Genomic DNA, 14,440 nt, shown 5'->3' with positions numbered 1-14,440 from the left:
AATCGAACCCAGGGCCTCATGCATGCAAGGCAAGTGCTCTACCACTAAGCCACCTTCCCAGCCCTGGAACTATAAGTTTTATCACCTATGTTAAATCTGTAGGTTTAGACTGAGCTCCACCACTGTTTATTCAACAGACTAAACCAAAACGGAGCCATTCTTACTGAAGTTGCACATCAAGCAGAAAATTGTTTACCTGACCTTCCAAAAAGTCAGAGAGAAAGGCAGGCAATAGCCAAATCCCCAAAGAGGCTAGGTCTAGCTGACGTTATAAAGGTCCTCTCGGCTTTAACTTATTACAAAAAATAATAATAATAACCTGAGTCAAGGGATCCTATAGATATTATATGTAATAATAATAAGTAATATATATATTTGGTCTTTATCTCCATCTTTAAATCCCTTTGTTTGGTCAGGAGCTGGTGGCTCACACCTATAATCCTACTACTCTGAAGGCTGAGGTCTGAGGATCACGGTTCAAAGCCAGCCTGGGCAGGAAAGTCGGTGAAACTCTTATCTCCAATAAACTACTAGAAAACTGGAATGGTGCTGTAGCTCAAATGGTAGAGCCCTCACCTTGAGCTGAAGAGCTGAGGGACAGCGCCCAGGCTCCAGGGTTCAAGCCCAGGACCAAAAAATAAAAACAAATCCCATTGTTCTTTAGGACACAGTGACAAACACCTGAAGTTCCTGCACTCAAAAAAAAAGGCTGAGGAAGGAGGTCAGCCAGGGCTACACAGTGAGACCCTATCACAAAACAAATAAACATTGTTCTGCTATTTTGCAGAATGCTATTAAACTGAATCACAAAAGTCAGTGTGGTAGCACAGCGCCTATGGCTCACTCTGGTAATTCCAGCTACTCAGGAGGCTTAGACCTAAAAGAATAAGGTTGGAAGCCAACATGGACAGAAAAGTCTTTGAGATGCCATCTGAAAAATAATCAGCAAAGAACTGGACTGGAGGCATGGATGAAGTGGTAGCTGACCTGTCTTGGTAAACTTTCACGCACTGCAGAAAACATAGCTGCTTTACTCAGCATCTTCCTTGTGGCAAACCAGGCCTAGTGATGCAGGGTGTCACAGATCACTGTACCTTCTGAAAGACTTCACTGTAGCAGCTTGTAAAAACAAGTTGCCAAGCTAGTGTGATGATATGTCTGTGAGGCTTGTGGTTTCTAAGTATAGAATATAAGCTGCTATTTACAACATTGTACAATGCTGCTGACAAGTGTACCTATTGGAGGCCATTTTTATTTAGTGTACAGAGTGTGTGTGTGTGTGTATGCATGCTTGTGCACTAAGGATAAAAACAAGGCCTTGGGGCTGGGAAGATGGCTCAGTTGTAGTGCTTGCTTTGCATGCATGAGGCACTGGGTTCAATTTCTCAGCACCACATAAGCAGAAAAGCCAGAAGTGGTGCTGTGACTCAAGTGGTAGAGCGCTAGCCTTAAGCTGAAGAGCTGAGAGAGAGTGCCCATGCCCAGAGTTCAGGCCCCATGACCAACAAAAAAAAAAAAAAAAACTGAGGCCTTCTGCAGGATAACCATGGACTGCACTAAGCTACTTCCTTAACCCAGAACATTTAAAATAAGGTAATAAAAGTTATGTTTAGATATTCTCAGGCAAAGAGGTCATTCCATGAAAGGTATTACATATCTGCATACCATTTATAGTTTATAAAGCACTTCCACACATCTGTATTAACCAGCTTTCAAAGGCTGTAACAATCTCTGCTTTCTGGTCTTAATGCACTGTGTAGACATTCACACAAGTGAACAGGTCATTTTGTATAATGGCAGAAATTGCTGGAGCAATGTTGTAAACTTGTACCCCCAGCACTCAAGAATCTGAGGCAGGGGCTGGGAAGGTGGCTCAGTGGTACAGCGCTTGCCTTGCATGCATGAGGCCCTGGGTTCGATTCCTCAGCACCACATAAGCAGAAAAATAAAAAGCCGGAAGTGGTGCTATGGCTCAAGTGGTAGAGTGCTAGCCTTGAGCTGAAGAGCTGAGGGACAGTGCCCAGACCCAGAGTTCAGGCCCCATGACCAGACCTCCCCCCCCAAAAAAAATTAAAGAAATTAAAAAAATAAAAGAATCTGAGGCAGAAGGATCAGGAATTCAAGGCTAGCCTTAAAGAAAAAGAAGGCTGGGATATAGCTCAGTGGCAAAGTGCTTGCCTATCAAGTGCATCATGCTGGGTTCAATCCCCAATACCAAAAAAGAAAAGACAAATACATTTAAAGAAAAAAAAAGAAAATTATACACGATTCTACCTGCGGGCCTGAACTCTGGGCCTGGGCACCGTCCCTCAGCTTCAGCTCAAGGCTAGTGCTCTACCACTTGAGCCAGAGCCACTTCTGGCTTTTTCTGCTTATGTGGTGCTGAGGAATCAAACCCAGGGCCTCATGCATGCAAGGCAAGAGCTCTACCACTGAGCCACCTTCCCAGCCCCTGCCATAGTTTAGTCTTTTTTAAATGTCTTTTTCAGAAGTTGCCCTCTGTAATTCAAGCTGGCTTCAAAGTCTTGATCCTCCTGCCTTAGCCTCCTAAGTGCAGGAATACAAATGTACACTACCATGCTCAGCCATGATGTGTGATTTCTGAGGAATAGATCATAAAAGACATTACACACTTGACTTGTGTGTTCTTCTCACATACATGCATATTAGCTGTGGGGAAAATTCCATGTCATTAATTTACTTTGGAGTCCCTGTGGAGAGGCCTGCAGGAGAGCAGCTAGGCCTCCTCCTGACAGCTAGCCTGTGAGTGAGGCGCTCTAAAGATGATCATGCAAATCCCAACCAAGCTCTCCAATGCCCAGCACCAGCTGACCCCAATTACAGGCATGAGACACTAGTGCCAAGCTACATGTACTTTAATGAAAATGCAGGGGCTGGGAAGGTGGCTCAGTGGTAGCGTGCTTGCCTTGCATGCATGAGGCCCTGGGTTCAATTTCTCAGCACCACAGAAAGCAGAAAAAGCCGGAAGTGGTGCTGTGGCTCAAGTGGTAGAGCATTAGCATTGAGCTGAAGAGCTGAGGAACAGTGCCCAGGCCGAGTTCAGGCCCAATGACTGCCTCCTCCCCACCCCACCCCACCCAAAGAGAAAGAAAAAAAAAAGACAGGCAATTTGCCAGGCACCTCTGGCTCATGCCTGTAATTTAGCTACTCAGGAGGCTGAGATCTGAGGATTGCAGTTCGAAGTCAGCCCAGGCAGGAAGGTCCATGAGACTCTTATTTTCCATTAACCACCAAAAAGCCAGGGAAATAAGGCCGTAGCTGTGGCTCAAGTATAGCCTGTGGTAGAGCATGCTACTTTGAGATTATACATACATCTAGTTACACCACTGTTTTTTCTTTTTCTTTTCCTTTCTTCTCTTTTTTTCTTTTCTTCTTCTTCCCTTTCCCTTTCCTTTTTTCTTTATTTCTGTAGTACTAGAGTTGAATTCAGGGCCTTGTGCTTGCTAGTTATGCACTCTATAACTTGAGATACACCATTAGCCTCACACTTCCTTTTACTATAATGAAAAGACTAAGGGGAGAGGGATATCTTTTTTTTTTTTTTTTGCCAATCATGGGACTTGAACTCAGGGCTTGGGCACTGTCCCTGAGCTTCTTTTGCTCAAGGTTAGTACTCTGCCACTTGAGAGCCACAGTGCCACTTCTGGCTTTTTCTGCTTATTGTGGTACTGAGGAATCAAACCAGGGTTTCATGCATGCTAGGCAAACACTCTACAACTAAGCCACATTCCTAGTCCACAAAAATCATTTTTTAAATAACAAAGATTCCTGGGAAGTATCTTTTTTTTTGTGCCTCACACCTAGCTACTCAGAGGTCTCAGCCTGGGCAAAAAAAAAAAAAATCCCTTCAAATGCCATCTCCAAATTAAGCAGCAAAATGCCAAACTGGAGATGTGACTCAAGTGGTAGAATTCCAGTGGTGAGCAAGAAGGCTCAGAGTGCCATGCCAAGTCCAAACCTGAGTTCAGGCCCTGAGAGCACCAGCCCCTAGTTAAATAAGATACACCATTTATTTTTTATTAGTTACCAGAATAGCTTATTGATAATATCAAACCCCTATTGCCTGTTTCTGTGGGGAAACAAACTAGTATACAGCATAGAATTGACACAAAAAGTATGTAAAGCTTAATGCAAAGTTAATTGGGCAAAAATAAAAGCAACAATCCTGATATTAATAGCTATGCTTAATATACTTCTTTACAGCATGTTCTAGAAATTACAGGTATGAAATAATTTATTTCGTTTTGTCAGGATTTACCCTCCCAACATGCATACCTTGGCATGAGAAGATGCTGTTATATTTTAATGGGGTGCCTTAGAAGACTTTTAGAACTTAAGGTAGATAGCTGGGCATGGTGGCTCATGCCTATAATCCTAGCTACTCAGGAGGCTAAGATCTAAGGATCACCATTCAAAGCCAGCCCAGGCAGGAAAGGCTGCAAGACTCTTATCTCCAATAAACCACTCAGCAAACCAGAAGTGGCACTGTGGCCCAAGTGGTAGAGTACTAGCCTTGAGCTGAAGGCTGAGTGACAGCACCCAGGCCCAGGGTTCAAGCCCTAGGACCAAAAAAAAAAAAACAAGTTAAAAAAAATTAAGGTGGAAAGTTAATGGTTGCAGAATTTTTAAATATAATAGCTACCAAAACATTGAACCAAACCAAAAAACAAGATTTTCTCTCTCTCTTTTTTTTTTTTGGTCAGTTGTGGGGCTCGAACTCTGGGGCTGGGCACTGTCCCTCAGCTCTTCAGCTCAAGGCGAGCGCTCTACAGCTTGAGCCACAGCACTACTTCCAGTTTTCTAGTCGTTTATTGGAAATAAGAGTCTCACAGACTTTCCTGCCCGGGCTGGCTTTGAACAGTGATCCTCAGATCTCAGCCTCCTGAGCAGCTAGGATTACAGGAGTGAGCCACCAGCGCCTGGCTTTTTTTTGTCGTTGTTGGTCCTGGGGCCTGAACTCTGGACCTGGGCACTGTCCCTCAGCTCTTTAGCTCAAGGTTAGTACTCTACCACTTGAGACACAGCACCACTTCTGGCTTTTTCTGCTTATGTACTGAGGAATTGAACTCAGGGCCTCATACATGCAAGATGAGCACTCTACCACTGATCCACCTTCCCAGCCCCTCAAGATTTTTTTTTGGGGGGGTCTGGTCGTGGGGCCTGAACTCTGGACCTAGGCACTGTCCCTCAGCTCTTCAGCTCAAGGCTAGCGCTCTACCACTGGAGCCACAGCGCCACTTCCAGCTTTTTCTGTTTATGTGGTGCTGAGGAATCAAACCCAGGGCCTCATGCTTGCAAGGCAAGCACTCTACCGCTGAGCTACCTTCCCAGCCCCTCAAGATTTTCTTAATATCACCTCTTGACTACATTTTTTTGGTCAGTCCTGGGGCTTGAACTCAAGGCCTGAGCACTGTCCCTGAGCTTCTTTTGTTCAAGGCTAGCCTCTATCACTTGAGCCATAGTGCCACTTCTGGATTTTTCTGTTTATGTGGTACTGAAGAAACAAACCCAAGGCTTCATGAATTCTAGGCAAGCACTCCTACCACTAAGCCACATTCCCAGCCCTCTTGACTACGTTTTTATAATTTAAAATTGAATGTGCTTTATCAAACCAGTTGTGTTCCAGTAACTGTGTGAATGAAAAATCATCACAACAAAAAATGATATTTCACTAACCCTAATTTCAGTGCAATTACTTCCATAAAGCAGTTCTTCCCATGTTTAACACAAAGAAAAGTGAAATTATAGATGCCTGTAATAGTTTACGAGATATATGTGCTTTTAATAATTCATCACTAGTAATACTTGATAATCAAGAGCAAATTAATAAGCTAACATTTAAAAATGTATACTTTAATAAGTATAAAATACATAAACAACTTGGTAAGCTTGTGGAGAAGCTGACCAAGATACATAAATTAGGAGATACAAGTATTCATCTATATTTTCTATATTTCATTTTCTCAGGATATTTATTAAGGTTGTTTAATATACAATTTTGTACTTGTCATTTTGGAAGTCCTTTATTATTAAGATAATTCTTTGATGATAAACAGCAGCCTCAGTGATTATTCTGGACCTCCACGCTGAAAAGAAAAACAAAGCAGTGAGATTAGATGATAAAATGACTCAGGATAAATGACTCAGGCCATGAGAACAGTACAGAATTACATAAGTGAGGAAGCAGAATTATGGCTCAAGTGGTAGAGCGCTAGCCTTGAGTGAAAAAGCTAAAGGAATAGCACCCAGGCCCTGAGTTCAAGCCCAAGTACGAGCACCAAAAAAAAAGAAAAAAAGGAAAAAAAAAATCAAATTAAAACCAAAGCTGTACAAGTAAAAACTTGTCTCTTTTTACAATTTCGGTAGATGGTCTCTGGTTTGTTGGAAACAATTTCAGGTTTTTCAGTTTTGGTGCAGTCATATTTATGGCCATAAACATCACTGACCTGTATCAGCAGTCAAGTTTCTTTGTCTTGGAAGCCCTCTACATTCTAAAAAACCGAGAATACCCGGGAGCTGTTTATCATGTGGGTTTGTTTGTTCACACACAGTGGTAGTTTACTGAGGGCTCTGATGAGGGATTGTTTCTCACAGTGCTGGCCTTCTTTATCTCTTTCTCTCAACTCTGACTATACTTGACCAGACAGTGGGAAGAGCATGTATAGCAACAAAAATGTACACCAAATCCAAAATGTTAATGGTACATCACACAATCCTATAATAAAGAACAATCACATACTTGGATAAATTCCATTTCTTCTTGAGATATAAGTTTCCTTCTGTACTTCTGAGGTAATGTTTTTAATATTGCTGCAGTGTCTGGTGGACCCTGATGCATCACGTCTGATTTACTTCCTTTAGCATGCTGGGAGACCAAAGAAGAGTGAGGTGGGAGCCCTGCAGACCTCAAAGCTTCTGATGCTGGAATTGAAAAATAAAAAGCTAAATTAGGGGAATCACTCAGGTGTCTTAAAAATGTTATTTTGAGCTGGGCGCTGGTAGCTCACGCCTGTAACCCTAGCTACTCAGGAGGCTGAGATCTGAGGATCACAGTTTGAAGGCAGCGGAAGCAGGAAAGTCTCTGAGACTCTTAAATGGTGCTATGGCTCAAGTGGTAAAGCTCTAGCCTTGAGCAAAAAGCTCAGGGATAGCATCCAGGCCCTGAGTTCAAGTCCTCGGACCATCCCCCCCCCCCAAAAGAAAGTTATTTCAGTTTATCTAATACTGACTCAATTCATTCTTGAAATCAGATCAACTCATTCATAAAATAATCCCTTTGTGTATGTGTGTCAGTCAGGACTGAGGTTTGAACTGGGTCTGGGCACTGTCCTTGAGCTTTTTTGCTCAAGGATGGTCCTGTACCACTTGAACCAGAGTTTTACTTCTGGCTTTTTGGTAATTGGAGATAAGTCTCATGGACTTTCCTGCCCGGGCTTGAACTACATTCCTCAGATCTATTTTTGTTTTGTTTTAGTATATGGAAGTCCTGGGCTTGACACTGTCCCAGAGCTTTTGGGTTCAAGACTAGCATTCTACCACTTGAGGCACAGCTTCACTTCCAGCTTTTTGGTGGTTAACTGGAGATGAGTATCACAGACTTTCCTCCCCATGCTGGCTTCAAACCACAGACTTCAGATCTCAGCCTCCTGAGAGCTAGGATTATAGCCATGGGCCACTGGTACCCAGCCTGCATGTTTAACAAAATTACTTTTAGGGCTGGGAAGGTGGCTCAGTGGTAGTGCTTGTCTTGCATGCATGAGACTCTGTACCACATAAGCTGAAAAAGACGGAAGTGGCGATGTGGCTCTAATGGTAAGAGCTTTAGCCTTGAAGAGATGAGGGATAGCACCCAGGCCCAGAGTTCAGGCCCCAGGACCAACCAGAAAAGAGAAAAAAATATTTTTTTAAATAAATGACAACTTACCACTGAGTTTAGGATTGTCTCTTCTGTTAGGGAATCTTATTAATGGAGTATGTGGCTTGACTACCTAAAGGAAAATAAAATGTGTGAAAAAAAAACAAACCAAAAACCTTAATACGCAACTGCAAAAGCAATGGTCTACTAATACTCAAAATATACCTTTAGCTATCAAGGCATGTAATACCTAAAGGTGACAACAAGTTTAAATTGTAATTTTCCCAACAAGGGAAGCTGATCTATGCTATGTTTTTTTTTTTTCTTTTCTTTTTTTGCCTGTCATGGGGCTTAAACTCAATGCCTGGGCATTGTCTCTTAGCGTCTTTTGCTCATGGCTAGTGCTCTACCACTTGAATCACAGTGCCACTTCAGGCTTTGTTTCTGATAATGTGGTATTGAGGAATCGTAACTGGGGCTTCTTGCATACTAGGCAAGCACTCTACCTACCACTAAGTCACATTCCCAGCCCTGCATTGTAAACTTACCTGTTACTTATTCATAACTTTGGACTGTATACATCGTTTTACTGAGTCACCAACATATGTCAAAACAACCCAATAAAAAGGATGACTTGGATTCTGTGTTGCATGAATAACACATTAATAAGAACAGGAAAGCTAGGCACTGGTGGTTCACGCCTGTAATCCTAGCTACTCAGGAGCATGGTTCAAAGCCAGCCCAGGCAAGAAAGGCTGTAAGGCTCTTATCTCCAATAAAGCACTCAGAAAACTGGAAGTGGTGCTGTGGCTCAAATGATAGAGTGTTATCCTTGAGCTGGGTTGAGAAGGTGGCTCAGAGATACTGTGCTTGCCTCACATGCATGAGGCCCTGGGTTCAATTCCTCAGCACGACATAAGCAGAAAAAGCCGGAAGTGGCACTGTGGCTCAAGTGGTAGAGTACTAGCCTTAAGCTGAAGAGCTGAGGGACAGCATCCAGGCCCAGAGTTCAGGCCCCATGATGGACCAAAAAAAAAGAAAAAAAATACATGCACTCATTTTTCTTGAGTAATTAACCTACAAGTAGAATTACTGACTGTACATAAGTTATATCTTTGACTATTAGAAAATGACTTTTCTAAAGTGGCTGTACCATTTTGGACACTCAACAGTGATGTATGAGGATTTCCAGTGTTAGTTTCTATCCACATCACTAAATTTTAGTTACAAGGACTAAGCACATGATGCTGGGAGCTGGTGGTTGGTTCACTTGTATGAAATCCTAGCTACTTGCAAGGCTGAGATCTGAGAAACATGGATTGAAGACAGCCCTGGCAGACAAATCAGACTCATCCCCAATTAACCACAAAAGGACTGTGCATAGCTGGGATAGAATGTACAAAAAGTCCTGGTTCGATCAGCAGCAACAAAAAATAAATAAATTTTAGTCATTTTGGTGGATATGTAGTACCTTCTGGTTTTAACTATTTTTCTAGGAAATAAGGACTGCTGAACTTGCGTATCTTTCTATGCTGCATCAATGACACATTTTAAGATTATATATGAGTTGGTGATCCATTGTATCCATTGATATTGGTACATATGGTTATATATATTACAGACACCAGGCCTTTATCAGTTGTTCTTTGTCCCTACAGAATTTTCAATAAGGACAAGGTCTTTTAAGAAATGTAGCCCGGGGCTGGGAAGGTGGCTCAGTGGTAGAGCACTTGCCTTGCATGCTCGAGGCCCTGGGTTCGATTCCTCAGCACCACATAAGAAAAAAGCCGGAAGTGGGTGGCTCTTGAACGCTAGCCTTGAGCTGAAGAGCTGAGGGACAGCGCCCAGGCCCAGAGTTCAGGCCCCACTACCGGACCCCCCCCCAAAAAAAAAGAAATGTAGCCTGTAATCCTAGCTATTCAAAAGGCTGAGATCTGAGGATCATGGTTCAAAGCCAGCCCAGGCAGGAAAGTCCGTGAGACTATTATCTCCATTAAAAATCACCAGAAAGGGGCTGCGAAGGTGGCTCAGTGGTAGAGCGCTTGCTTTGCATGCATGAGGCCCTGGGTTCGATTCCTCAGCACCACATAAGCAAAAAGAAAAAAGCCGGAAGTGGCGCTGAGGCTCAAGTGGTAGAGTGCTAGCCTTGAGCTGAAGAGCTGAGGGACAGCGCCCAGGCCCAGAGTTCAGGCCCCATGACCAGACCCAAAAAAAAAAAAAAAAAACAAAAAACAAAATCACCAGAAAACCTGAAGTGGCGCTGTCAAGTGGTAGAGTGCTTGACTTGAGCTGAAAAGGTAAGGGACAGTGCCCAGGCCCAGAGTTCAAGCCCCACGACCGACAAAAACAAACAAACAAAAAAAACAAAAAAAATGTGCTAGTGAAGAGGAAAATGCACTTCTGGTATGGCAGGGAAAAACGAACCGGTAACTAAAATGCTTGCAAAATTGCAAAAGACGACATAAACCAGTTGCAAAAGGTTGTGTCCAGGTACCTATCAACTTTACTCCTTTTTCATCTGGCTACAACTGGAGAAGCAAAAAAAACTAAAAAGCGAAAAACTGTCAGGAGTAACCAGGGGACGTGTGAATTAACAATATTACCCTACTTGCCCATCAAGCAGGGGGATGAGGCTTGCGAGACCAGCACTGAAAAATATGCAACCAAATAATCAAGTCTCATGGTATCTTTTTCTTCCCACCATCCGGCCCGCAGCCCGAGTGCCGAGGCTGAGTCGACGACCCGGCCTCTGGCGAGCACGCAGCCCGGGAACCAGTTATCCCGCCATTCCTGAGACCTTGAACGGACACCGGGTCAGACCCAAGGTTTGCTTCCTTTCACGTCTTCCTCCGGATTGGCCGACGGGGGACGTGGCCGGCGAAAGTAGACGCTGATTGGCCGCGCCAGGAGGGGGCTGCAGAGCCCGCGGACTGCAGAAGCTGGGGTCCCGGCGCAGGGGGCCCGGGGGCCTCGAACCTACCTACCTGCCCGGTGGGATGCCGCCTCGCCCCGGCAGGGCTCGGACCCTCCGCTGCGGACTGCCTCACTCCCGGCGCAACAAACTCAAGGTCCCAATGTCAGACACACAACCCGACGGCCCCGCTCAGGGCCGCGCTCACCGCGCATCCTCGGCCCCGCGTCTCCTCTCCAGCGCCGCGGCCACACCTGCACCAGCCCCACCGCCCCAGGTGCGGAAGAGCATCTGAATGCCTTTACCTGAACGACCCTGCTGGCAGACGCCATCTTGCTGCCCATCATGACCCCGGGAAGGGGCAGCTTCCGGGGCGCGAGCGAGCCGAGCCGCACTGCTGCTCCCCCAAGTGGTCCGGGGAGGCGGGGCCTGGTTGTGATGTCACAGGGCGGGGCGGGGCGGGGCGCCGCCTCGGCGGGGTGGCCCCGCCCCTTCCCTCCTGGGCACTCAACCTAGAGTTGTCTATTGTTTGGTTTATGCCCAGAAGTTTGGATTGTTTGCTTCATCAGCCTTTTATTTATGCAGGGTCACTGCTTTCCCAGATAGCCTGTTACTCATTTCAGTGGACTTAAAACTTTGATCTGGAGCCACATAAAATAATACAGGCTCGAATGCCAGGGTTATTCGTGGTGTTGCTTTCATTTTCTGCTTCTTAGGGGAAAAAATGGGGAGCGCAAAAAGGGAAGGAGAGAGGAAGGGTGAACAAAGTATTCAGTATATACTGTGTGGAAAATGAACTATGTAACTTGTGGGCAGGGACGGAAGGAGGAAACTGGGAGAAACAAAGGGTGACATCGTCCAAAAGAGAAATGTTCACATTACCTGAATGTGAAATGGTAACCCCTCTGTTCAACACCTTAATAATATTAACTACAATAAAAGCTCTGCGGCTTCCTACAATGGAAAAACTTTATTTAAACCATCAATTCTGGTTTAATGAGTGCTGGTTGGCTTTGATTTCTACTTGTTTAATCGTCAACTTTGAGAGAACTAAAAAATTCAGATGTTTTAGAGTTTTGGACTCAGAGCTTTATGCTTAGCAAGCACTCTACCACTTAACACCAGTCCCACCCTCCCCCCTCCCCCATCCATTCTGCTAGTTTATTTTTCAAATAGGGTCTTTTTGTTGGAACTGACCTTGTGATCCATGTAGCCACATAGCTAAGGTTTAATTTCTTAATATAATTTTATTGTTCTTAAGGTGTTGTACAGAGGGGTTACCATTTCCTAAGTCAGATAATTGTATTTCTTTTTTGGGGGATGTCAACTCTTCCTTTGCTTCCCTCCAGTTTCCCCCGCCCACCCCTGCCCATAAGTTATGTAAGTCATTTTCCACATGGTGTATACTGAATAGCATAATTGCATCTGTTCACCCTCCTTCCTCCGTCCCTTTCTTTATCCTTCCTTTACCTTTCCTAAAAGCCAACCAGAGCAAAAAACAAGCCACTACCACTACTACCACCACCACCAACAACAACAAAAAGCTGGACGCTGGTGGCTCCTGCTTGTAATCCTAGCTACTCAGGAGGCTGAGATCTGAGGATGGCAGTTTTAAACCAGCTGGGGCAGGAAAGGCTGGGCAAGACTATTTCCAATTAACCAGTAGAAAACTGGAAGTGGAGCTGTGGCTCAAAGCAGAAAGTGGTAGAGCCATAGCTGTTAGCAAAAGAGCTCAGAGAGAATGCCCAAACCCTGAGTTCGAGCCCCACAACTGACACAAAAAAGTTTCCATTTCCTGAAGTTTGTTTGTATAAATAATATTTTATATGTTCAGAGAAGTTACACCTTGTATTCCTCTCCTAAGGGCATCCTTCATTAGTCTGTGTGTGAATGCCTAAAGGTTTAATTTTTTAAATAATTTTTATTGTAATTGATTACATAAAGTTCACAAATTTCACAGCACTGTGGAAGTTAAAAGTCACAAACATTCTAAACTTGATGAGACAAATTGTCATTATTGTGGTCTATAAAGTTTGTGAATTCTATGAGCTTTGACAATACAACTATTTCTTCCACATTGGGTGATAGGTACATTTCTTTCCTTTTGCTTAGTGTCAGCTGTTCCCTCTTTCCTTCCCATTCCTTCCCTCCTATCGCTGCTCTTGAGTTGCTTAGTTCGTTTTCATCAATGTTCAGTGATGGGCTCCTCTGTTTTATGTTTTCCCGCTTCTATGTCCTCCTAGTTTCCCTCAGATGTGTGCATATATATATACATATATATATATATATAATTTTGAAACATAAACCAGTCATATCATTCCTCCAGATTTATATTAAGTTTTGTGTTAAATATTAATGCTTAAAATAGAACAAAACCTGTTGAAATTGTTTTAAGAAGGTGGGATTGGAATAGGGAGAGTGAGAGCCGGGTGAGGGTATATGTGTGTATATATGAAACCCCTTCAAGTACAACTAGTGTAATGTTAATATTTTCAAAAAATATCAATGTGAGAGAATGACAGAGGGAGGGTGAGACTAATTGGAACATACTGTAAATGTGTGGTAATGGAACTATGAAATCCTCTCACTGTACAATGTAATGGAATTTTTTTAATGCTTAAGACTGTGTTAGAAGGATTATAAGCTCAAGATTACATGGGCAATTTAGCAGAACAGTACGTTGTGGGGATTGTAACTCAATGGTAATTCCTTGTATAACAAATACATGGCCCCTGGTTCAATTCCCAGTAACCACACAAAATCATTATAACTTTTTAAAAAAAGTTTTTTGGTCGGTCCTGGGGCTTGAACTGTGGGCTTAGGCGCTCTCCCTAAGGAGAGTGCTCAAGGAGAGTGCTCTGCTCTACCGCTTGAGCCACAGCACCACTTCTGGTTTTCTAGTGGTTTTTATTAAAGATAAGAGTCTCATGGACTTTCCTGCCTGGGCTGGCTTTGAACCTCAATCCTCAGATCTCAGCCTCCTGAGTAGCTAGGATTACAGGCGTGAGCCACTGGCACCTGGCTTAAAAAAAGTTTTAGCAAAATTTTATTTTTACTATATCAGGATAAAAAATGAAAAAAAGAAAAGTGGAGAAACATTACCTACTTCCCACACAAGAAATGTAAGTGAAGAGTCTCACTAATGTAATTTTTAATATGCTTGCTATGGAATTTAACATAGTTTCGTAGATGATTATAGCCTTAAGCTATAGTAACTAGATTGACCAGTTTGGTTTGGTGATAAAACAATGATACTCAGCTTCAGCAGCCCATAAACTATAATTGAAGAATACAGGGAAGGGGAGAGATTGACAAGGATACTAACTATACAAGGACACACAGAAATTCATAAAGTGTCTTTGTCTTTATTATTTTTTGCCAGCCCTGGGGCTTGAACTCAGGGCCTGGGCATTGTCACTTACTTGCTTTTGGTCAAGGCTAGCACTTGAGCAACAACACCACTTCTAGCTTTTTCTGCTTATGTGATGCTGAGGAATTGAACCCAGGGCCTCATGCATACAAGGCAAGCACTCTACCACTAAGGCACCTTCCCAGCCTGAGGCTACCAAGTTTTTTCTTTTTTTTTTTTTTTGTCGGACATGGGCCTTAAACTCTGGGCCTGAGCGCTGTCCCTCAGCTCTTCAGCTCAAGGC

At 43.6% G+C, this 14,440-nt stretch overlaps 2 protein-coding genes across 2 annotated transcripts in view; both read right to left on the bottom strand.

The window, feature by feature from the left end:
* The window catches only part of Cdk7 (cyclin-dependent kinase 7), a 22,958-nt gene extending 21,709 nt beyond the window's left edge, over positions 1–1,249 (bottom strand). The window contains exon 1 of the mRNA XM_013015824.1: positions 1,236–1,249. Within this exon, the coding sequence (XP_012871278.1) occupies positions 1,236–1,249 (14 nt within the window). The remainder of the gene's footprint in view (positions 1–1,235) is intronic.
* Positions 1,250–5,779: 4,530 nt separating this feature from the next.
* On the bottom strand, positions 5,780–11,217 carry Mrps36 (mitochondrial ribosomal protein S36). Its single transcript, XM_013015834.1, has 4 exons — positions 11,093–11,217; positions 7,946–8,009; positions 6,761–6,942; positions 5,780–6,107 (listed from the first exon to the last, which is right to left on the bottom strand). The coding sequence occupies exons 1-4, from the start codon at positions 11,132–11,134 to the stop codon at positions 6,090–6,092; spliced, it is 306 nt and encodes a 101-aa protein (XP_012871288.1). The 5' UTR covers positions 11,135–11,217; the 3' UTR covers positions 5,780–6,089.
* Between the last annotated feature and the right edge of the window lie 3,223 nt (positions 11,218–14,440).

Source organism: Dipodomys ordii, unplaced genomic scaffold (genome assembly GCF_000151885.1).
Source record: "Dipodomys ordii isolate 6190 unplaced genomic scaffold, Dord_2.0 Scaffold28, whole genome shotgun sequence".
NCBI classification, from domain to species: Eukaryota; Metazoa; Chordata; class Mammalia; order Rodentia; family Heteromyidae; genus Dipodomys; species Dipodomys ordii.
The sequence above is the reverse complement of the archived record's forward strand: the minus strand, read 5'-3'. Positions and strand labels throughout refer to the sequence as shown.